At 35.0% G+C, this 24,867-nt stretch overlaps 1 protein-coding gene across 2 annotated transcripts in view; it reads left to right on the top strand.

Moving 5' to 3' along the window:
- Positions 1 to 24,867, top strand: part of VMP1 (vacuole membrane protein 1) — a 137,060-nt gene that overhangs the window by 82,773 nt on the left and 29,420 nt on the right. For both annotated transcript variants that reach the window (XM_058704922.1, XM_058704920.1), the window contains one exon: positions 23,499 to 23,579. In XM_058704922.1, the coding sequence (XP_058560905.1) occupies positions 23,499 to 23,579 (81 nt within the window). The remainder of the gene's footprint in view (positions 1 to 23,498; positions 23,580 to 24,867) is intronic.

Here is a 24,867-nt window from a genome sequence, read left to right on the forward strand (position 1 = left end):
TTCATCCTATAAAGCCAATAATTACAATCACTATTTTAGGATAAACTCTTTATTTCTTATTCCCTAATTTTATATTTGTTTATATTTGTTACATTGTTTATATTTATACCTTATTTAAAATTTTTACCTAAAATTGCAGTTATATGTACTATCAACCAATTATACAGTCAAACTGGAAAATAGTTAAGTGAAATAATATGGTAAAAGACTAATTCATCCGACAACTATTTTCTTTCTAAGATGGATAAAACTATGTATAAGGTCCTTGAATGAAGTGTCATAGCACAACTCTGAACTAGAGATATTTTTCCTGATCTGAACAGGAAACACACTCAAGAACACAGCCAGTGAATCTCAGAGCCAGCACCCAACCCAATTTTCTGACATTAAGATTAGTATTCTGCTTACTTTACTACAGTATAGCATAGCAACATTTTCCTCTAGATTAATGCAACAAAAAGAAAAGAACTGATTTAAAATTTTTTCTTTCTCCTATATTTGATTTTTCTTTCTTTATGGCCTTTCATGCTTTTTTTTTTAAAACCAGTTTTCATCAGTTCTGTGGCTTACTGTATAGTGTATGTGGGTATATTTATCCCAACTTACTTTTTCCCAGGTTTAAATAGGGGTTGTGTGAGGTTTTTAACTCTTATGTATTTATTTTGCGGTTAGAGGGCGTGGAGATAAAATAGTTGGAGAAGGGACTGCTGCCAGTTTTCCACATTATAAATTATCTGAGAGTGCTAATTTTTTATTCATTGTTCTTACCATGGCTTAGCAAAAATAAGTTTTTGTTTTTGTTTGTTTTTGCTAACACCGTGGATTGTTACTATATCCAAGTAAGATCTCTTATACTCAGCTGTTTTCATACACTTTAATGACACATTCTTGTTTTGTTTAGTAAGATCTCTTATACTCAGCTGTTTTAATACACTTTTATGACACATTGATTTTTTTTAAGATTTTTACTATGCAGATAAATTTATAACAACTTATGAGGATTTTTTTGTCATTTTATTTATAAATTGTAATCTTAAAAATATTTTTTATGTTGTCAGTAACAAATTTGTTTTAGGCTCTTTGCTTCTGTTATTTTTCCCGATTTGTATATTTTTAAATATGTAAGTGCTTATAGTAATAGAATTGGAACATTTCAGATATATTAAAAGTAAAAAGTGAAAGCCCACATACCTACTTCCCAGAGTAGGAGAATAATCACCATGTTCTAGACTGTTTTATTTGCATATGTACCTTTTTAAAATAAAAACTAGAATCATATCATAAATATTAGTCAACTTTTAAGTTCCTTTTTCACATGTATGTCATGACATTTGATACTGATCTTTAAAATTGTCTTCTTATTACGAAGTGAAGCAGGTCATTGTGGAATATTTGTGTATTTAAAAATAATTCCTCCATCTTTCAGTCTGTTTTTCTATAAACATCTATAAGAATGAATCATACTTACTGTTTTGTGACTTGTTTTGAATATAAAAACATACTATGAATACTTTTCAGTGTCCTTAAATATTTTCCACATCTTTGCTTTCTATAACAACTGTCTTTCTGGTTACAAAGTATGTTTATTGTATAACATGTTGAAAATAGAGATAAACAAAAAAACTGAAAGAAAAAAACTTCACCTAACTGGTTCATTTACCCGTTTTTTTGTTTTTGTTTTTTTTGTATTTAGTGTATTTCTCACTCTCTTATTGACTGACATTTTTAAGTAGATTTCTTTTGTCATATGTTTCCACTATTTTTTCCCATATTGTTTGTCGGTTTTTTTTATGTTTTACTTCTTAGATAAAGACGTTTACTTTTTTTTGAATTTCTAATATCTTAGACTTTTCCTTTTGGATTAATGCATAAAATTATCATACTGAACCCTTATGATTAATTGAGTGAATATTCAGCCATATTTCCTTTTAGGATTTTTATGGTTTTATTCTTTCACCTTTAAATATTTAATCTATTAAATATTTTTACCTATCATATAATGTAAAAAATCTGACTTTCTCATCTTCAGGTAAATAGCTACTTATGTATCATTCCAATACTGTTTTCCCAGTGATGTTAATATGTTAGTTTTGTCTTACACTTTATTGTCATAAATTATTATATTTTTATAAATAGTTATAATTGGTATATAATAAAACAGATACTAGGTTTTTATTTATTTAGTAAGCTATAACTTTACTAACATCTTTTTAGTTATATCTTACTGATTGTGATTTAAAACTTTTTACAGTAATCAGCTTCACAAGGATCCAAAAGTTTATCTGACTTTGATGCTAGAATTTCTTCACAGATACATGTATTATATAAAATCTCCAATTTGATAAAAGCAATAAAATGTAGAAAAGTTGGATCAACTCTAGCTAAAACAGGAAATTAAGTAAAATGGAGTGGGTATTTAAATTTTAAGCTTGCCTGTGACTGAGGTAGAAAATGTGTTTTTTATTCTTTAAGGTAAAGCCCTTTAATAGAATAAATTTATCAGCAGGAAGAGTGAAAAAAAAAAATTGGCTCTCATTGCTTTATCATGTGCTCTCCAACTAGGTTAAAGGGTGTATATACTTTATTACTAGGTAGCAATTTTACAGCTAAGTATTTGCTTAAATTCTAGTTTTGACTAATGATTGGATTTTGTACTACAGATATTTTGAGGGGAGTAAGAGATTATGATACATTTATTTGAATTCTGATTCCTTATGGTACCTAATTTATTTTCATGAGTCCAGTACTGAGATTAGACAGTATTTTTCCACTAAACTGATTTCCTTTTGTTCTTGGCTTTCTATCATGTTTTCACTAGATGTCTGTGGGAGGTAGACATGAATAAATGTAGCTTCCTATGACCTTGAACAATTCTAGCATAATTTATAAAATTTAAGTCTAGATAGCTGTTTATGTTCTTTATGGACTATTTCATACAAGATTTAATTGCATTAGATTAAATTTAAATTAATTTAATTTACTCTCTTTATGAGAATAATTCTTCTTCTTTATTCCTGATTTCTGTTAATGATGTCACCATCCTCATAATCACTTGGGGTCAGAATCTGAGTCATCTGACTCCCTCCTTGCTTCCCATATCCATTCATTCTTCAAGGCCTGTTGACTCTACCTCCTCAGTATCTTCATATGTGCCCTCTCTGGTTCAGAGCTTTACCACTTCTTCCCTTGAATGTTTCCAGTGACTTCCTCTTAGGTCTCCTCTTTACTAGTTTTTTCCCCCACAAACTATTCCCGCACAAAGCAACAAAAATAATTTCCTGAAAAGATAACTCTGATCATGAAACTTCGCTTGCTCAAAAATCTTCCTAATCCCCAGGAATTGTTTCTTGTTGTAACCTTCTTGTGTCACTTTTTACTTTCTTTTTTTTTTTAATTTTTAAATTTTTTTTTAATGTTTATTTATTTTTGAGACAGAGAGAGACAGAGCATGAACGGGGGAGGGTCAGAGAGAGAGGGAGGCACAGAATCTGAAACAGGCTCCAGGCTCTGAGCTGTCAGTACAGAACCTGATGCGGGGCTCGAACTCATGGACCACGAGATCATGACCTGAGCTAAAGTCAGATGCTTAACCAACGGAGCCACCCACGTGCCCCCTTTCTTAAATTTTTTTAATGTTTATTTATCTTTGAGAGAGAGACAGAGTGTGAGTGGGGGAGGGGCAGAAAGAGGGGGAGACACAGAATCCAAAGCAGGTTCCAGGCTCTGAGCTGTCAGCACAGAGCCTGATGTGGGGCTCAAACTCATGAATCGTGAGATCATGACCTGAGCTGAAGTCTGAAGCTTAACCAACTGAGCCACCCAGCTGCTCCTACTTTTAAAACTATGTATAGGGGCGCCTGGGTGACTCAGTCCACTGAGCGTCCAACTCTTGATTTTGAGTCAGGTCATGGTCCCAGGGTTGTGGGATTGAGCCCCACATCAGGCTCTGCACTGAGTGTAGAGCCTGCTTGAGATTCTCTCTCTCTCTCTCTCTCCCTCTCTCTCTCTCTCTCTCTCTCTCTCTCTCTCTCTCTCTCTCTCTCTCTGCCTCCCTTCCCTGCTCATGCTCTCACTCTCTAAAATAAAGAAAAAAAGTAAAACTATGTATGGACTTCTTGGGTTACCTGGCTAGCTCAGTCGGTAGAGCATGTGACTCTTGATCTCAGGGTGGTGAGTTTGAGCCCCACATTGAGGGTAGAGTTTACTTTAAAAAAAAATAAAAGTATTTTTAAAAAATAAAACTATTTATGGATTTGTCTTATCTTTCTCAGGAGTCTGTAAACTCCTTGAGAGGAGACCACAAAAATTATCTTCAACAATACCTGTCTCGTCTTGCACATACTACTCATGCAGTAGATACTTTGAATAAACTAAGAAATACCAAGAGAGAAAGTGTAGATGCCATGAAACATATTCACTTAATATCCAGTCTTATTCCACTACAAAATAAAGTGTAAAACTGCAGTGAACAAAAATCATTTTCATAAGAAATATTGAATTGTTCTACATCTTTGAGTTTACTAGTCATCTGAGAGTGAGTGTTGAAGATAATATAGAAAACATCAATAAGTTAAATGACTTATAATTTTAAGTTCACATTTCGTAAAACAGTATTTGTAAAATTCTGTCTTAGAAACAGTTTTCAGGCAACTTGTTTATTCTGTAAGCTGCATAGCCAAAGAAAAGAGGAAAATTAAAAACATTAGGAATAAAAAAGTTTGAAAAATAAAGTAACTTATTCACTTGATGTATCATAAAAGATTAGAGCAGCCAGTATTATTGAAGTAATGGGAAATGGGAGCATGGGGGTGGTTGTGGTATTTTTGTGTTTAAAGGTTACACAATAGAGTAGGAATGTTGTACATATTTACTTGGAAGAATATGGTTTGAATAAGTTTGCTTTCCTAAACACCATCTGTCCAAGTGACCTAGCTACTTGGATTTTTTTTCACAATACTAGGTTGCTGATTGTGTGAAATTTACTGTTTCTTGTTATTCCTATAGGAAATTGAGAATTAAGGCAGAAGTAAGCAATTTAAATTTCTTAAAACTTTATCTTTTAAAAGAATGCAGGTTTTTCCTCCATATTTATGTTGATTAGCTTGTCTTTCTGTTGAGTGTAAGTCATTGAGTGTGTACACCATTTTAGATTAAGTATTTCCTCAAAGGTGAATTTATACTTTCTGGATTTAATCTTATTTTAAGGGATCATGTTTTTAGCTTCTGTTTAGGACTGCAATATCTAAAGTAATATTTGCTATTTAATTTGATTTATTGAAGCTAAGTCCCCAAATTAAATTTAAATACCAACATCTTTTACTAGTTGGTGCTTGATATATTTAAGGCTCAAAAAACTTTTATTTTTTTAGCTTAGTGAAATCCTTTTCCTATTTAGAAATTTCAGATTATTTACATTATTTTATTAGTGAAAACACATAACGCAAAAAGTTCATCAGGTTTTCATTCTTATGGCCAGTACGTTTATGCAGTAGAATACATTATCCAATGAACACCCCCCAAAGTGCAAGATGATAATTAAAGGTTCTTTTGACATTCTTTTGGTAATGATAAAATATGTGTTTGAACATTTGAATTGACTATGGGAAAGCATTTAATAATGATTATTTATTCACTCACTAAAGTGCTTTAACATTCCTTTGATGCTATTCTCTGTTAAGCACATTTTCCTATGAAGTGTTTGCAGTTGCCCATACCATGTCAATGCCTGCTGGTTTTTCCCCCTGTGAACCGTCTGTTCCTTTACATACAGAGATTTATGAAAGAGTTCATGGTGCAGATGATCTGAAACCCAACAGGACTATTTTCGTATAATTTAGTGCCAGTTGAACACACTGGGTGTCAGTTGTTGCTGGGACCTGTTTTTGACTCTGTTGAACCTTTACTGGCTGTGGTTTGTCTGGCCATCACATGACTTCTCTGAAAATTCCCCCTCCCCTTCATTTCCAGTAAACTGTTTGAGTAGGAGTGAGTCAGAGTGAAACCAGCTTCCCTGTAACCACAGCTTGTTAAAGAATTTGTCAACGTGGACTCTAGAGGGTTTGCATTAAGCTTTGCAGTAACTGCTATGGTTTGTGTTGCGTCAGGACTTCCACAGAAAAGCTTCCTGCTCTCAAGATCTTTTCCTTGTTTGCAAAGGGTTAAACTGATAAACTTTACCATAATGAACATGGGAGACACACGTTAAACACACTTCTTTATCGTTAGGCCCTGTTAAAGCTACCAGGGCTTACTGTAGTTTCTCTTTTCAGAATCAACCACACCCAACAACGTTTAGTTTTTGAAAAGACAGGCCTGCTAGATCTTCTTTCAGCACTGGCTCATGATTTTACCACAAAGTACCATCAAGATTAAGCAATTTTAAGTGGTCTCTTTTGAAGGATTCTGTTGCAGGATATTGCGACTACTAGCACATTTAGCTTTAGTACACAAAGGTCACTTGCATTGGGCTCAACAACAAAAAGTAGCACTTGAAATAGTTCTGTAGTTGTAGTTTCTAAGCATACACACACCATTATGGTGGAATTCTTAATGCCTCATTTTATTTACTTTCTCAGGAAACTATTTTGAACTCTTTTTTTGCCACCCCACTCCCGGACTTTTAATCCTTCTTTGTTTTCTGAGTCTTCTCTATTTCTTTAACCCATTTTTCTTATTTTAATTTTTTTTAATGTTTTATTATTTTTGAGACAGAGAGAGACAGAGCATGAGCAGGGGAGGGGCAGAGAGAGAGGGAGACACAGAATCCGAAGCAGGCTCCAGGGTCTGAGATGTCAGCACAGAGCCTGACGCAGGGCTTGAACTCATGAACCCTGAGATCACGTCTGACTGAGCCACCCAGGTGCCCCCCCTTTAACCCATTTTTATAGTACTAGTAACTAACTGAACAGGTAGGAGAGTTGCTGCATGATGCAGGCTGTTGAATGAATGGCCACTGGGAAACTTAACTACTCATTGTACATTCCTGAATCCATTTGCTTTTAAATATGCATTTCAGTATTTAACCATCTCATCTCAGCCAGACTTTTCTTTAAAAAGTAAATTTAATTAATACATTTAAATCCAACCTCCTAAAAATCATTTTTATTCTGCTTAACTTTTTTTGGTAACAAAATAAATTTAGGGAAAACAAGTGGTAGAAGATTTTAAGCTAGTTATTCCTCAGAGGAAAGAATACAGAATAGTGAAAAGTTTAAAATTGTTTATATTCTAGCAATGCTCACTAACTCTCAATGATCAAATTAAAATAGAAAAAAAATTCTTTTGATGAAGGAGTTGTAACAAACTAGATTTTAAAATGCAAAGAGGTTTAATGCAGCCTAGTTACTAGCAAAGTGCAGTAAGTTATAAATGTTTAAAATTTTTCTTTTTAGTTTGCTTTGGGCATTGGAGTAGAATATAGTTTTGTTTTATGTCTGCTTTGTTCTTTTCATTTGCACACCTGTTTACAGATGGGGGAAAAGTTATCAGTGGGTAGGCATTAAGTTACTTTTGCTAAACTAAATTAAAGATTTTTTTCAGATTATGTTTCAAACAACTTTTGTAATATGCCTTTGTAAAGGTCCCTTTCATTGAAATGTGGACCAACTGACTATGTATGCTGTACTTTTGCTCATGAGTTTGCAAATCAGCAACATATAAATACAAACCCACCCTCTGTCATACCTGCTGAGTGCTCCCAGAGTTCTTGGCCCAAGATCAGAATTTAACCCAAGACGTGGAGAGAGTAACTATTATGCTCATTTCCTATTACAGAAAGTGTTTTGGGGGCACCTGGGTGGCTCAGTCGGTTAAGCATCTGACTTCAGCTCAGGTCATGATCTCACGGTTCGTGGGTTCCAGCCCCGCGTCAGGCCCTGTGTTGACAGCTCAGAGCCTGGAGTCTGCTTCAGAGTCTGTGTCTCCCTCTCTGCCCCTCCCCGCTCTTGCTCTGTCTCTGTCTCTGTCTCTGTCTCTGTCTCTGTCTTAAAAAAAAAAAAAAAAAGAATAAACATTTTTTTAAGTGTTTTTGTTTCTAATTAACCAAAGTGTTTTTCATAATCAATATGTAGTTATCTCTTATTGAGTATTCAAGGAAATTTCTCCTGGTAGAATACTGGTAAAAGGTTCTTCCCATTTTCTTGTCTTGGAAGTGTAAAAATCTGACTATAATGCCTTTAAACTCAAGCATTAGAGATACCAGGAAGTGGGCATGATCATTAATTCAATGCTCTCCTCAAAAGTACACATATACTCTAGACTTCTTTGTCTCCTTCCCTGATAGGGGTCTGCATCAATTGATTGATCAAAACATATAGAAATTTATATGTTTACTACTTCTTAAGGGAAAGACTTCAGTAAGTTTACACCTGTTATTTAAAGCTATGCTTTGGGGTGCCTGACTGGCTCAGTCAGTAGAGCATGTGACTCTTGATCTTGGGGTTGTGAGTTCAAGCCCCACATTAGGTTAGGTTTAAGATTACTTAAAAATAAAATGTAGGGGCGCCTGAGTGGCTCAGTTGGTTAAGCATCCGACTTTGGCTCAGGTTGTGATCTCTCACTCCATGAGTTCAAGCCCTGCATCAGGCTCTGTGTTGACAGCTCAGAGTCTGGAGCCTGCTTCAGATTATGTCTCCCCCTCTCTCTGCCCCTTCCCCACTCACACTCTGTCTCTGTCTCAAAAATAAATAAATGTTAAAAAAAATTTTTTTTAATTAAATTAAAAAAATTAAATTAAATCTTTAACAACGCCTGGGTGGCTTGGTTGGTTGAGCATCTGACTTCATTCAGCTCAGGTTATTGTCTCTCAGTTCATGAGTTCGAACCCCACATTGGGCTCTCTGATGTCAGTGTAGAGCCTACTTGAGATCCTCGGTCTTCCTCTCTCTCTGTCCCACCCCCCCTCAAAAATAAATGAACATTTAAAAAATAAATAAAATAAAATCTTTAAAAACTAAAAATAAACTTAGTGCTTCCATTTGTTGGTTTCAAATTTGCCTCTCTCACATTGTAAAGGGCGCCATCCTCATTCTAGCATTGTGAGATTTTTTTAACACTTCCCCTTTCCTTTTTTCATAATTTTATAGATTTCAGTTGGTTGGTTCCCTTTTCACCCTTTCTAGAGAAAGTAATCATTTACTTTTTATATCTAACAGCCCCCTAAAAGTCTTTGATCCCTTTTTTTTTTTTTGCATGGCTCTTTATCTAATTCTTTTACATCTTTCCTAACATGAAGTTATCAGATCTGCACATGATTTTCCAAAGTTATTACTACACTTGTGTTTTTCAGATTTCTACAGCTATCGTCCTATTTGGCAATGCATTTTGCTGATGTTTTTAATAAATTGTTTTTTTCAATAAACCATTTACATGGGAGACTACTCTCAGTTCCCTTTTCTTTGTTCATATTACAAAACTTTTATAACCCACCATTTTATATTTAATCTTTTTTTTTTTAAGTTTATTTATTTGAGAGTGACAGAGACAGCACAAGTGAGGTGGGGGCAGAGGGAGGGGGAGAGAGAGACTCCCAAGCAGGCCCTGCACTGCCAGCACAGAGCCCAACGTGGGGCCTGAACCCATGAACCATGAGTTCATGACCCAAGCCAAAACCAAGCGTTGGATGCCCAGTGGATTGAGCCCCCCACGCACCCCACCCATCATTTTATATTTAAATAATTTTTCCCGAAATACGTTACTTTACTGTTGTGTACACTGCCACATTTCTTCTTACTTGCTCTAGTTTACATGATCTTTCAACTTATTGTCATGAATTTGGCATTTACTACTTTAATATTTTAATTTCAGCTGTAGATTTGGAACTTAAACTCTCTGCTCCTTTTACTGGGACCATTTGTAAATTTGTTAAGCAGAATTGGTTCTATCTAAGGAAAGAATCCTACTATTTACATCTCTTAGAGGAGATCCCATTTATCTTTATTCTTTGTTTTCCGTGTCTTAAGTTTCCTGTCCCTGATAGTTTTACAGAGTCCATACTGACGTAGTCTTCATAGCTTTGGATGTTTAAGTGAAGTTCATCTCAATTACTTTTACTGTTTTCCATCCACAGCCTAGTATTATTGTCTTACATACATAGCAGGTTGTCATATGCTTTTTGTTTTCTCAGTTCCAGTTTGAATTTGGAAATAAACGTTATTTGTTAATTACTCGTAACCAAAATACAATCAATTATAAAGTGCTAAAAATGAAGGGTGATTTTCCACCCCAGCATCAAACTAAGAGTTGGTAAATACCCTTTCTGGTGAGACATGAGGAGATCACATGAGGAGATATTGGCTTCAGACTGGAAAAAGAAAGAAGAAAAGAAAAATGCATGACTTGTATAATGTGTCATTTCTAATAAATCTTGTGTGCTCAGATATTTTCCCTGAGTATCTAGAGCACTGTTGTTCTTCTTGAACTACAGAGTCTGTTTTTATTTCAAATAGAGGCTAGGCAGGCACCAATAAGAGTGGATGCCTGCCTGCCTTCCTAAGAATTACTATATGGATTCTTTTTTTTTTTTTTAAGTTTATTATTTTTTAGTAATCTCTACCCCCGATGTGGGGCTTGAGAACCCACTACCATGAGATCAAGAGTCTCACCCTCTTCCGACTGAGCCAACCCAGGCACCACCTTTTTAAAAAGTTTTTGTTTAGGGGCACCTGGGTGGCTGTGTCCGTTAAGCATCTGACTTCAGCTCAAGTCATGATCTCAGGTTTTGTGGGTTCAAGCCCAACATCGGGTTTCACACTGATAGCACAGAGCCTGCTTGGGATTCTCTCTGTCCCTCACTCTGACCCTTCCCCAGTCTCTGTCTGTCTCAAAATAAATAAACTTTAAAAAAGTTTTTATTTAAATTCCAGTTAGTTAACACAGTGTAATATGAGTTTCGGGTATTTAATATAGTGATTCAACACTTCCATACAACACCCAGTGCTCATCACCACAAGTGTTCTTCTTAATCCCCATCACCTATTTAACCCTTCCCCTCTCCCCCCCCCCCCCCAACATATCTCCCCTCTGGTAACCATGAGTTTGTTCTCAGTAGTTAAGAGTCTGTTTCTTGGCTTGCCTCTCTCTCTTTTTTTCCCCATTGCTCATTTGTTTCTTAATTTCTACATATGAGTGAAATCATATTTGTATTTCTCTGGCTTATTTCACTTAGCATAATACTCTCTAAGAGCTCCATTTATGTCATTGCAAATAGCAAGATTGCATTCTTTCTTATGGCAGGGTAATATTCCATATGGTTTCTTTTCAGCAGTAACCTAAGCTGCAGATACTGGTCACTTTAAATTCAGGTGACTTGGACTTCAATTTTAATTTGACTGGACTGTGAGAAGGAAAAAAAAAACACTCTATGCTTATCTGAACTTCTAAAAATACTTCTCTACTTTTTATCTGAAAATGTTAAGAACAGCTGATGATTAGCCCCCGAGAAAGCCTCCTGAAACCTTACTTCTTCCGTCTCTTCTTTCCTCCTAGACTACTCATGAGATATTTTATGTGTAATAGATTATTTGTGAGTTTTAAGATTTGTGATCATAGTGCGATAACCATTACAGGTGTAAATAACTAAAGAATTTCCTTTTATTTTCTAGAAACAAGAATATGTTGATTAAGAATTAGCATTCAGGGGGCACCTGAGTGACTCATTCAGTTAAGCATCTGACTGGCTCAGGTCACGATCTCATGATTCGTGAATTCGAGCCCTACATCGGGCTCTCTGCTATCAGAGCAGAGCCTGCTCAGATTCTCTGTTCCCCTCTGTCTCTGCCCCTCCCCTGCTTGTTGTCTCTCTCACTCTTAAATAAATAAAAACGTAAATAAAAAAAAAAAAAAAGAATTAGTATTCAGGAGTAATCTTTTTTTTTTTTTTTAAGATTTTATTTTTGAGGTGCCCTCGTGGCCTAGTCGGTTAAACATCCGACTCTTGATTTCAGCTCAGGACATGATGTCATGGCTTATGAGTTCGAGTCCCATATCCCTGCTTGCGATTCTCTCTCTCTCTCTCTCTCTCTCCCTCTCCCCCCTCCCCCTGTTCTCTCTCTCTCTCTCTCTCTCTCAAAATAAAATAAACTTTAAAAATATATAAATACATTTAAAAAATATATATTTTATTTTTAAGTAATCTCTGCACTCAGCATGGTGCTTAAACTCACAACCACAAGATCAAGAGGCATGTGCTCTACTGATTCAGCCAGCCAGGTGCTTCCAGGAGTAGTAATCTTATCCATTTCTACCCTCTTATGAGGGGAGGATTTGGCAAACTAATTAGTGGCAGGTTTGATAAATTTTCAATTCTTAATGCATTTCCTTCCTTCCCTTCTTCCTGCTTTACAGCCCTCTTCCTTCCTTGATATTAACATGTTGCTTTTCTCTTTTTGAAATTAAAAACAAGACAAAAACCTCTTATCCCCTTAGTTGTGAGATTGCACTATAACTGAGCTCATCATATTGTCCAGCTAAGAATTTTGACGAAATATTTTATTTCATTGGCTCTTGGGGTTTCTTTTTTTAATCTTTTGACAGTTACTAAGTAATATAACTTGTCTATAATTTTTCCCATAATCAGTTTTATCTCTTATTTATCATGGTAATAGATACTATTATTACCATTTTATAGAAAAGATGAAGAAACTGTGGCTCAGAGAACTTTAAAGACCATGTAATCAGTGTTATATCATTTTGATGTCACAGGAAGTCTGTAGAATTGGTGTTTGTATTATTTCTCTAAGTACTTTTTTCATCTTTTTTTTCTGTTCTCTCTTACATTGTAGGTTTCCTGAGTCATTCATCATCTCTTTTTGCTTTTTCTGCCAATTACTATTCCCCTCCCATATACACACACTAAATTTTCACAATATGCAATCTAATAAAAGTGCTCTGAGGAATAGACATATATGATTATGGGGGGGCACCTGGGTGGCCCAGTCACTTAAGCCATTCATGGATTTCGAGTGGCTCAAGTCATGAACTTGCAGTCTGTGAGTTCAAGATCTACATCAGGCTCTGTGCTGACGGTGGGGAGTCTGCTTGGGATTCTCTCTCCCCTCTCTAACCCCTCTTCTGCTCTCTCACTCTCTCAAAATAAATAAACTTATTAAAAAAATGTTTATTTTTGAGAGAGAGAGAGCATGGTGGAGGGGCAGAGAGAGAGGGGCACAGAGGATCCCAACTGGGCCCTGTGCTGACAGAGATCCCAATGCGGTGCTCAAACCCACAAAGCGTGAGATCATGACCTGAGCCAAAGTCAGACACTTAACTGACTGAGCCACCCAGGTGCCCCACTGAATTCTTTTTTTAAAAACTGGGATATAATTGACATGTAAAATTGTTTTAGTCTTAGATGTACGACATAATGTTTTGATATACATATATATTGAGAAATGATTATCACAATAAGTTTAGTTAACATCCATCACCACACATAGTTACAGTTTTTTTCCTTGTGATGAGAACTTTCAAGATCTACTCTCTTAGCAACTTTCAAATACACAATACAGTATTGTTAACTGTTACTGTGCAATATACATTACATCCCCAGAACTTGCTTATTTTATAAGTGGAAGCTGCTATCTTTTTACCATCCTTGCCTTCCGGAAGCCCTGTCCTCCACCACTATCCCCCACACCCCACCTCTAGCAATCACTGATTTTTTTTCTCTGTATCAATAACTTTGTGGTTTTTAAAATATTCCACATATAAATAAGATTTTACAGTATTTGTCTTTCTGTCTTATTTTGCTTAACACAACACCCTCAAGGTCCATGTTGTTGCACATGGGAGGATTTCCTTTTTTAATGGCTGAATATTTCAGGGTGTGTATGGGTGTGTGTCCTACATTTTCTTTGCTTTGTTTTGTTTATTTATTTATTTTGAGAGAGAGAAACTACAAGCAGGGGAGGGTCAGAGAGAAAGGTGAGAGAGGATCCCAAGCAGGCTCTGCACTGTTAAGTGCAGAGCCCCACAGGGGCCTCAAAGCCACAAACCGAACTGCAAGATCATACATGACCCGAGCCGAAGTTGAGAGTCAGATGCCCAACTGACTGATCCACCCAGGTGCCCCCCCCGCCCACATTTTCCTTATTAATACATCAGTGGACACTTAGGTTGTTTCCATGTCTTAGCTGTTGTAAATAGTTCTTCAATAAACCTGGGAGATACATAAATCTTTTCACAATACTGATTGTTTCCTTTGGATCAGTACCTAGAAGTGGAATTGCTGGATCATGTAGTTGTTCTATTTTTAATTTTTGAGGAACCTCCATACTGGCTATACAAATTTACATTCCCCCAAACAATGCACGCACACTCCCTTTGCACCATCTCTTGTCTTGATAATAGGCTTTCCAGAGTGCCTGGTTGACTCAGTGCGTAGAACATGCAACTCTTGATCTCAAGGACATGACATGAGTTTGAGCCCCATGTTTGGCGTGGAGCCTACTTAAAAAAAAAAGGAAAGAAAAAAATATATATATATACTTCTAACATCTGTGGGTTGATATCTCATTGGGGTTTTGATTTGCATTTTTCTGATAATTAGTGATGCTGACTATCTTTTCGTGTACCTGTTGGCCATCAGTAGGTCATCTTTGGAAAATATCTGAAGCAGGGTCCAGGTTCTGAGCTATCAGCACAGAGTTCGATGCAGGGCTCAAACCCACGAACCGTGAGATCATGACCTGAGCTGAAGTCGGACGCTTAACCTCCTGAGCCACCCAGGTGCCCCTCTGCCCATTTTTTAATCAGATTTTTTTCTCTTAAGTTGTAGGAATTCCTTATATATTTTGTCTATTAATCCCTTATCAGATATAGGATTCATGAATATTTTCTCCCACTGAGTAGGTTACCTTTTCATTTTCATTTGATGGTTTCCTTTGCTATATGGAAGCTGTTAAGTTTGATAGAATCCCTTATTTTTGCTTTTGTTGCCTTTGCTATGGTGTCCTATTCAAAAAAATTGCTAGGACCAATGTCAAGGAGTTTACCTCCCTATGTTTTCCTCTAGGTATTTATAGTTTTGGATCCTTTATTCAGGTCTTTAATCCATTTTTAATTGATTTTTGTGTATGGTATAAGATAGGGTCCAGTTTCATTCTTTTACATGTGGCTGTCCAGTGTTCCCAACACTGTTTATTGAAGAGACTGTCCTTTCCCCATTGTATAATTTTGGCCCCGTTGTCTTAAATTAATTGACTTGACTATGTAGGTGTGGGTTTCTTTCTAGATTCTCTGTTCTTTTCCATTGATCTATGTGTCTCTTTATAAGTTACTTCCATACTTCTTTGATTATTGTAGCTTTGTAATGTTATTTGGAATCAAGAAGCATGATGCCTCCGGCTTTGTTCATCTTTGTCATGATTGTTTTAGCTACTCAGGTCTTGTGGTTCCATACAAATTTTGGGATTATTCTATTTCTGTGAGAACTGCCATTGGAGTTTTAAAAGGGAGTACATTGAATCTGTAGATTGCTTTGGATGTGTGGACATTTTAACAATATTAATTCTTCCAATCTTGAGCACAGAATATATCTCCGTTTATTTGTGTCTTTAATTTCTTTCATCAGTGTGTCATAGTGCAGACAGGATTGTTTTCTTAATTTCTCTTTCTGATTCTTCATTATTAATGTATAGAAATGCAACTGATTTGGGGAGTGCCTGACTGGCTCAGTTGAAAGAGCATGTGACAATTGGTCTTGGGGTCATGAGTCCAATCACCACCTTGAGTGCAGAGATTACTAAAAATAAATAGTTAAAAAAAAAAAAAAAGAAATGCAACTGATTTTTGTATATTGAATTTGTATCCTGCAACTTTACTCAGTTCATTTATTCTAACAGTTATTTGGTGAAGTCTTTAGGATTTTGTATATATAGTATGCCTTTTGTTTCTTGCTTCATTGCTCTGGCTAGGACTCCCAAGACTATATTGAATAAAACTGTTAAGGGTGGGCATCCTTGTCTTGTTCCAGATCTTAGAAGAAAAGCGTTCCGTTTTTCACCATTGAGTATGATATTAGCTGTAGGGCTTGTCGTATGTGGTGTTCATTATGTTGAAGTACATACATTTCTATACCCACATTTTGAGCAAACGTTTATATCATGAATGGATGTTGGATTTTGTCAAATGTTTTTCCTGCATCTATTGAAATGATCATATATTTTTACCCTTCATTTTGTTCATGTGGTGTATTTCAGTGATTGGTGTGTATGTTGAATCATCCTTGCGTCCCTGAAATAAATTTCGTGTATTAAGGAATTCAGTTTGCTAAAATGTTTTGAGAATTTTTCATCTGTGTTCATCAGGGATACTGGCCTATAATTTTCTTTGCTTGTAGTGACCTTGTCTGGTTTTGTTACTGGGATAATACTGTCCTTGTAAAATGAGTTTGGAAGTGTTCTTTCCTCTTCTATTTTTTTGGAAAAGTTTGAGACAGATTGGCATTAGTTCTTCTTTAAGTGTTTGGTAGAATTTACCAGTGAAGCCATCTGGTCCTGACTTTTGCTTTTGGGGAGGTTTTTGATTACTAATTCAATCTCCTTACTAGTAATTGGTCTGTTTGGATTTTTTATTTCTTCATGATTCAGTCTTGGTAGGTTGTAGATTTCTAAGAATTTTTCCATTTCTTCTAGGTTGTCCAGTTTTTCAGGTATTATTTCTTTTTTTTTTTTTTTTCTTTTTTCTTAGTGAATCTGGCTAAAGGTTTGTTAACTGTTATGTTTATTTTTTCAAAAAATCAGCCTGGTTCCATTGATCTTTTCTATTGTCTTTTTAGTCTCTATTTTATTTATTTCCACTATGATCTTTGTTATTTCCCTCCTTCTATTATCTTTGGGCTTGGGGCGCCTGGGTGGCTTGGTCGGTTAAGCGTCTGACTTCGGCTCAGGTCATGATCTCACAGTCCGTGGGTTCGAGCCCTGCGTCGGGCTCTGTGCTGACAGCTCAGAGCCTGGAGCCTGTTTCAGATTCTGTGTCTCTCTCTCTCTCTGCCCCTCCCCTGTTCATGCTCTGTCTCTCTCTGACTCAAAAATAAATAAACATTAAAAAAAAAAAATTTAACTTTGGGCTTAACTTGTTCTTTCTGTTCTAGTTCCTTGAGGTATAAAGCTAGGTTGTTTAAGACCTTTCTTGTTTCTTAATGTAGTCATTTATCATTGTGAATTTCCCTCTTAGAACAGCTTTTGCTGTATCCCTTAAGTTGTTATGCTGTGTTTCCACTTTCATTTGTTTCAGGTTTTGGTTTTTTTTTATTTCACTTTTGAGTTCTCTTTTGACCCATTTGTTCAATAGCATGCATGTATTTGTGAATATCCCGTTTTTTTCTTTTAATTGATTCCTAGTTTTATACTTTTGTCAGAAAAGATCTTTATACAATTTCAGGATTTTTAGTTATTAATATTTGTCTTGTGTTTTAATATAGAATCTGTCCTGGACAATGCTCCATGTGTTCTTGAAAAGAATGTATATTCTGCTTTTGGATAGAGTGTTTTGTAAATGTGTATTAAGTCTGGCTGGTTTTACATTATATAGTTTAAGTCTAGTGTTTCCTTACTGATTTTGTCTAGAAGATCTATCCGTTGATGAAAGTAAGGTTTTGAAGTCTCCTACTATTATTATATTGATGTCTATTTCTTCCTTTAGATCTGTTAATATTGCTTTATATATTTAGGTGCTCTTATGTTGGTGAATAAATATTTACAAATGTTATATTCTCTTGTTGGAGTGACACGTTTATCATTATATAATGGCCTTCTTTGTCTCTTATTACAGTCTTTGTCTTAAAGTCTGTTTTGTCTGATAAAAGTATAGCTACTCATGCTTTCTTTTGGTTTTTATTTGTGTGGAATATCCTTTTCTATCCTTTCACTTTCAGTCTATGTCCGTAAAGCTGAAGTGAGTCTCTTGTAGGCAGCATATAGATGGGTGTTGTTTTTTAATCCATCCAACCAGTCTGTGCCTTTTAATTGGAGAATTTAATCCATTGACATTTAAAATTATCATTGATAAATTTATTGCCATTTTAAAATTGTTTTCTGGCTGTTTTAGAATTCCTTTGTTCCTTTCTTCTTTTACTCTCCTTTGTGATTTCATGATTTTCTGTAATAAGATGCTTATATTCTTTTCTCACTGTTTTTTTTTTTTTTGTGTGTATCTCCTATAGATTTTTGCTTTGTGGTTATCATGAGGCTTACATAAAACATCTTATAACAGTTTATCTCAAGTTGATAACACCTTAAGCTCAAACACATTTTATTTTATTTTATTAAGACAAGCGAGGTGGTGCAGGGAGGGCAAAGAGAGAGGGAGAAAAAATCCCAGGCTTCACTCTGTCAGTACAGAGCCCAGTGCAGAGCTTGAACTCTCAAAACATAAGATCATGACCTGAGCCGAAATCAAGAGTTGGATACTTAACCTACTGAACCATGCAAGCACCCCTTAAACACACTTTAAAGCTCTACATTTGGGATGTCTGGCTGACTCAGGTGGTAAAGCATGGGACTCTTAAATTTGGGGTCATGAGTTTGAGCCCCACATGGAGTGTAAAGATTATTTAAATTAGAAAAAAAAACTTTTAGGAGCACTTGGGTGGTTCAGTCAGTTAAGCATCTGACTTTGGCTCAGGTCATGATCTCACAGTTCGTAAGTTCAAGCCTTGCGTCGGGCTCTGTACTGACACCTCAGAGCCTGGAGCCTGCTTTGGATTCTGTGTCTCCTTCTCTCTCTGGCCCTCCCCCTCCCCCTCTCAAAATAATAAACTTTTTTTTTTAACTTCTAAATCTCTTAAGTTGTTTTCAAAATAAATATTCTTTGCTTTTATGAATGTCTTTATGTAATGTATTCAGTTTGTACTATTATAGAATTTTACCCTAATATTCAATTTAAATAGAAATTCCAGTGATCATCTCTGATGTAATGTAAAAGCTATAAATTCGATATTAAAACATTTCATTTTCAATAGTAGTTGCACAAGTCTGTTCTGATCACTGTTTTGATAAATGTACTACTTTTGCAATCACTTCATTTCATCAAGTTAATATCCCTACTTTTGCTTATAATTCTAGAGTTTATTTCATTAGTCTTCATCTCATAAGCATGTTTGAGTCCATTATAATTCAAAAACAATAGATGATCTATGACTCTTTAAAACAGACCTTTTAAAGTAAACTTACTTAAATATGCAGTGTTAAGACATAGTAGTTACATTATTAATATTGTTGATTAAGATAATAGTAAGATAAAATATTTTGTTCACTTGAATTTAATGAATTAATCTACATTTTTATGTGAAAATAACCCATAGGGAGCCCTGATAAAGGGTAGAAAATTGCAATTAGGGCATGTTTTAGTCTGAAAGATTTAAAGATTATGAGTTATGTTTCATTGCAGTTTCTATGAAGATGAGAATTAATTGTATACTTTAATTATGGTATTATGTTTAGTATTATTTCATTGTAAAAAATATTTAATTACATGGTTATTAGGATCTTAAATTTTTATTTATTTATTTATTTTATTTATTTATTTACTTTTATTTATTTGTTTTGAGGGAGAGACAGAGTATAAGAAGTGTAGGGGCAGAGAGAGAGAGAGAGAGAGAGAGAGAAGGAGAGAGAGAGAGAGAGAGAGAGAGAGAGAGAGAGAGAGAAAATCCCCAGCAGGCTCCTCACTGTTAACACAGAGCTAGACACTGGGCTCGAACTCAAAACTGTAAGATCATGACCTGAGCTGAAATCCAGAGTCGATACTTAACCTACTGAGTCATCCAGGTGCCCCTAAAATGTCATTTTAGATGGTGAAAGAACTTCACAAATTCAGTGTATTTTAAATTGCCCTTACATACAAGGAATTATTATTGAAACAGTTGTTCTGTGGTTTTTAATTTTATCTGTGGAGCCACTTCAATACCATCCCAAGGTCAGCCAAAGTTTTAACATAGAATGGATTAAGAAGGCAGATAATTTATAAAATTTTTCACCATTTACCATCTCAATCTAACATAAGCTATTAAGCAAATATTAATTATCTTCATAGTACTGCATTTGTTTAACAGGTTTAGGTATTTTTTGTTGCTTTTAAAGAGATCTTGAAATTTCATGTGATCACTTATGAAAATTGAAATAGGTGGACTGTTGCCATTTGAAGATAAATGTTATTTCATGTATTTTAAATCCATCTGGTATCTTTAGATTCAAAGATTAGCATTTTGCAAGCTAATTATAACTAGCCATATAGTTTCTCTTCTCCCTTAATCACAAAGTTTTCTTAGGAAAAAGAAAGGTGAAGTAAAAGTCATGCAGGAATATTCATACTTGAAGGCTTTATCTGTTTTTTCTTTATTAATCCTTAAAGTCTCCGTGATAAGGATTTATTATAACACTGCTTCATTTGTTTTATTGTAGTTATTGGAGAAATGTTTCTAATGTCTCTTGTTCTTCATTTCAGCAGCATGGTTAGTTAAATACACAATCACAGTTGTTGAGAGTGGGAAAGATAATTTTACTTTCTTATATTGTGTTTATTTTTTTTAAAGTAGAAAGAGATACATGATTACAAATTGCAAATGCATGCTGCTTATTTAGGTAGAACTAGAGAATAAAACGTTCCTCTCAGGCATTTAAATTGTGAAATAGGTAAACTTTATGAAATGTGAATCCAGAGAAATGAAACTATTAAAAGGAATTTGTTTTTAGTTGTACAGATTTATTTTTAATAAAGAATGACAATTGAGGAAGTAATCAAATTGTACTTGCTACATTGTTCCCACAGATACACCAAAACCATTAAAATGAGATACTAATTTCTTTTGATATTTAACTTGAATATTGACTACCTACCATATTAAATTGTTAAGCTTTTTGTTTAAAATATTGATTTTAAAATTATTGATGTCCTTTTGTGGCTATTTTATTTTATTTTATTTGCCAGACTAAAAAGAATAGCAGATTATGCTTGAAATGATTCATTTAAACTTTAGTAAAAGAGTTTTTTTGGCTGGTGTTGAGGATGTGTGTGTGTAAGTTGAATTTATTGTCAAATAATATAGTTCTATTTTAACAACAAGCAGAAATATAAATAGACATATTCATAGACAGTGTTACTTTAAAATCAACATGATAAGAAAGAACTGTCAACTATGCAAATAATTTAAAAGTATTTGAGTTGAGGGGCGCCTGGGTGGCGCAGTCGGTTAAGCGTCCGACTTCAGCCAGGTCACGATCTCGCGGTCCGTGAGTTCGAGCCCCGCATCAGGCTCTGGGCTGACGGCTCGGAGCCTGGAGCCTGTTTCCCATTCTGTGTCTCCCTCTCTCTCTGCCCCTCCCCCGTTCATGCTCTGTCTCTCTCTGTCCCAAAAATAAATAAAAAACGTTGAAAAAAAAATTAAAAAAAAATAAAATAAAATAAAAGTATTTGAGTTGCTTTAAAAAAAAAAAAAAGAAATTTTAAAATATAAAGCAACAGGGATGCCTGGCTGGCTCAGTCAGAAAGTGTGCAACTCGATCTCAGGGCATGGGTTTGAGCCCTACATTTGGTGTAGAGATTACTTAAATAAATAAAACTGAAAATAAAATACAGAGCATCAGAGTACAATTACATTTAACATGTAGAACATTTTAGACCATGAAAGAATGATGTTTTCAATAAAATTATGTCAATAAAGCCTTTAGAGCCATATCAGTAAGTTGTAAATATATGGCTTTAAGCAAAATAAGTTTAAAATAAAAACAACAAAATGTAGTTGTGTTTATGAAATCTAAACATGAGTTACTACCATAAAATATTTTAGGGGCGCCTGGGTGGCGCAGTCGGTTAAGCGTCCGACTTCAGCAAGGTCACGATCTCGCGGTCCGTGAGTTCGAGCCCCGCGTCGGGCTCTGGGCTGACGGCTCGGAGCCTGGAGCCTGTTTCCGATTCTGTGTCTCCCTCTCTCTCTGCCCCTCCCCCGTTCATGCTCTGTCTCTCTCTGTCCCAAAAATAAATTAAAAACGTTGAAAAGAAATAAATAAATAAAATAAAATATTTTAGATTCGGTACAGACACTAGTACAATGCTTCCCTGAGGTTTTTTTGTTTGTTTGTTTTTGTTTTGTTTGTTTGTTTTTCACTACACTGGCAAGGAAAAACATCAAGAAAATACTCCCTCAAGCTGCATATTCTGCTTCTGTTGGCTTCTTATAATGAAAACAAGTGTGTAAACTTCATATTAGTTGAATTTAAATAAACGTTTATAGATTGTTTAGTATAAAAATGTAATTTTAATTCCGAGAATATTGTGAAAGTCCTGGAAAATAAATTACAGGAACTGAAAGTAGCATGGTCAGTGTGTGTGTGTGTGTGTGTGTGTGTGTGTGTGTGAGCACATGCACGCGCGCGCGTATGTGTGTTCAACACATAATGAGATTTATGAAATCCATTTCAGTAGACAACTTTCAGACTTTTTAACAAGTAAAACTTCCCATTAAAAAGGCACTTAATTTGTTTTCCTTGTAAGACATGCAAGCTGAAAATTAATTTAAGAAAACAAAAAGGTAAAGGGAAGTTTCTACCTGATTTATTTGGATAAAGTAGCTCTTTCCCCTCAAATAAAAATTCTTACAGCACCCTGAAGGATAATTAATGATGGGCACCCAGGCATCTGAAAGAACAAGGAGTCTGTTTTCCTTTGTTTTTATCTAATTTCTGTTGAGTAAAGAGATTCTGCCCCAGAGGGATGAAATGACTCCTTACTTTCAGGATGTTTTTAAAAACAAAATTCCACAAACTTCTCTAGGCTTAATATTTTTTATTATTTTGTATATTAGGTGATCTACATAACATTTAATCTTTTTTTCTATTTTTATTTAAGATTTTATTTTTGTTAATCTCTGTATCCAACATGGGACTCAAATTTACAACCCCAAGATCAAGAATCACATGTAGTAGGGGTGCCTGGGTGGCTCAGTTGGTTGAGCATCCAACTTCAGCTCAGGTCATGATGTCACAGCTCGTGAGTTCAAGCCCTCCCTTGGGCTCCAACTTGAGCTGGAGCTTGCTTCAGATTCTGTGTCTCCTTCTCTCTCTGCCCCTCTCCTGCTCATGCCCTGTCTCTCTTTCTCTCAAAATAAATGAAAACATTAAATAAATAAATAAATAAATAAAAATTTTTAAATGAATCACATGTGGTAGGTCAGTATTTCCAAAATAATGAGTTGGTTCATAGATAGTTTATAACATTTTCTTCATCCCTAGATAATCCGTAGATAATCTGAAAAATAAAGTAACAGCGTTTTGGCTTATTCTTGAAATGTGGTAAAAGTTTGTCTTTAAGGATGTAACTAATGTTCTATCAAGATTTTATTCATATTTTTTAATGCAACCTATGATTTTTTTTAATCATTCATCAAAAGCAATGATTAAGTGAATCAGGTTGTGTGGCATTTAATATTATAAATTCTATAAAGATCCATCTTTTCTTCTTCCCTGTACATTTCATTAATGTTTTGATATCCTCCTTTTATACAGGACTTTGCTTCCCGGGCTAAACTGGCAGTTCAAAACCTAGTACAGAAGGTTGGATTTTTTGGAATTTTGGCCTGTGCTTCAGTAAGTGAATTGTATTAAAAGTGAGGAATTCCAATAAATGGTAGATTTATATATTGATCCAGTTTGTTTTTAAAGATAACACACTTAACAAAAAATAAGGTAACATACTTGAGTGAACAAAAATGCTATCACTTTTAATGGGTATATAAATTTATTAATCATTCATCTTACTCATCAAATGAGCTGTTTCTATTGAATGGATTCGTATCTAGTTTATTGACTTTCAAGCATTTCATCTTGCCATGATGACTTCAGACCTAAATGGCTTGGTTCAGTAAGAATAAAAGAGATAAAATTCATCCTTTGCATGAAGAATTTATAAAATGAAGTGCATTTAACCAAGTAACAATGACTTCATTCTTTCCAGAGTTATAGATAGGTAGTCTTTTTCCAAAGTTTCAAGCATTAGTTATAAGGAAGAAGTCATGTGAAACCTGTCTTAAGGGGCATTTACACCAAGTTAGGTAATTGAAACCTCTGGGGCAAAGTTAAGGGCATTTTTGGCTACAGTGAACTAAGAAGCCACTTATGTCAAAAACTTAATTTCTTAAATTGCAGATTTGGGAAATCGACATTCCTTGATGAGCTGGTGTTTATCCTGGTCCTTTTCTAATATGATAGAAATAGTTATATTTGAAATGGAGCATTTTGATCAAAGCTTTCTTTGGTAGCCCATACACAATTTTTGGTAGTTCAGTGGTGGATTTGGCTGGATTAACTAGGTGTACCTAGTTGATACAATAAAAACTGCAGCTATAAATATAATTCACAAAATTATTATCTACTGACACACAGCTGCTTTGTCCATTATGTTCTAGAATATGAATATATCTTTGAGTACTCTCTGCCCCTCCCCTGCCTTAGCAAAAGCAAATGCCCAAAAAAAGAGGACTTTCGGTGCCAAAATTTCTAATGTAATGTCAACATTCTAGAGATACTGTGAGATACACATATGCCTCAATTACTATCCTTTGACCCAGCAATACTAGAAATTTTCATAATCTAAGTTTTCATTTCAGTGTATGAGCTCTTTATCATAATTTGATCTCTCAAGTATTTGAGCAGTTTATAAGTATACTATAGTGTGATATTGTAGAAAGAAAATTGGCTTTGGCATTCCTAAGCCAGTCTTGTCTCTTATTAGCTATGTAACCTAATCAAGTTACTCTCTTTGAGCCCTAGATTTCTAATTTTTTTTTTTTTTTTAATGGACAATAAGTCACTCATCATTGTAAAGGCTGATTGAGGATTCAAGAAACTATATGTAAGGGGTGCCTGGGTGGCTCAG

Source organism: Neofelis nebulosa, chromosome 16, assembly GCF_028018385.1.
Source record: "Neofelis nebulosa isolate mNeoNeb1 chromosome 16, mNeoNeb1.pri, whole genome shotgun sequence".
Lineage (NCBI taxonomy): Eukaryota > Metazoa > Chordata > Mammalia > Carnivora > Felidae > Neofelis > Neofelis nebulosa.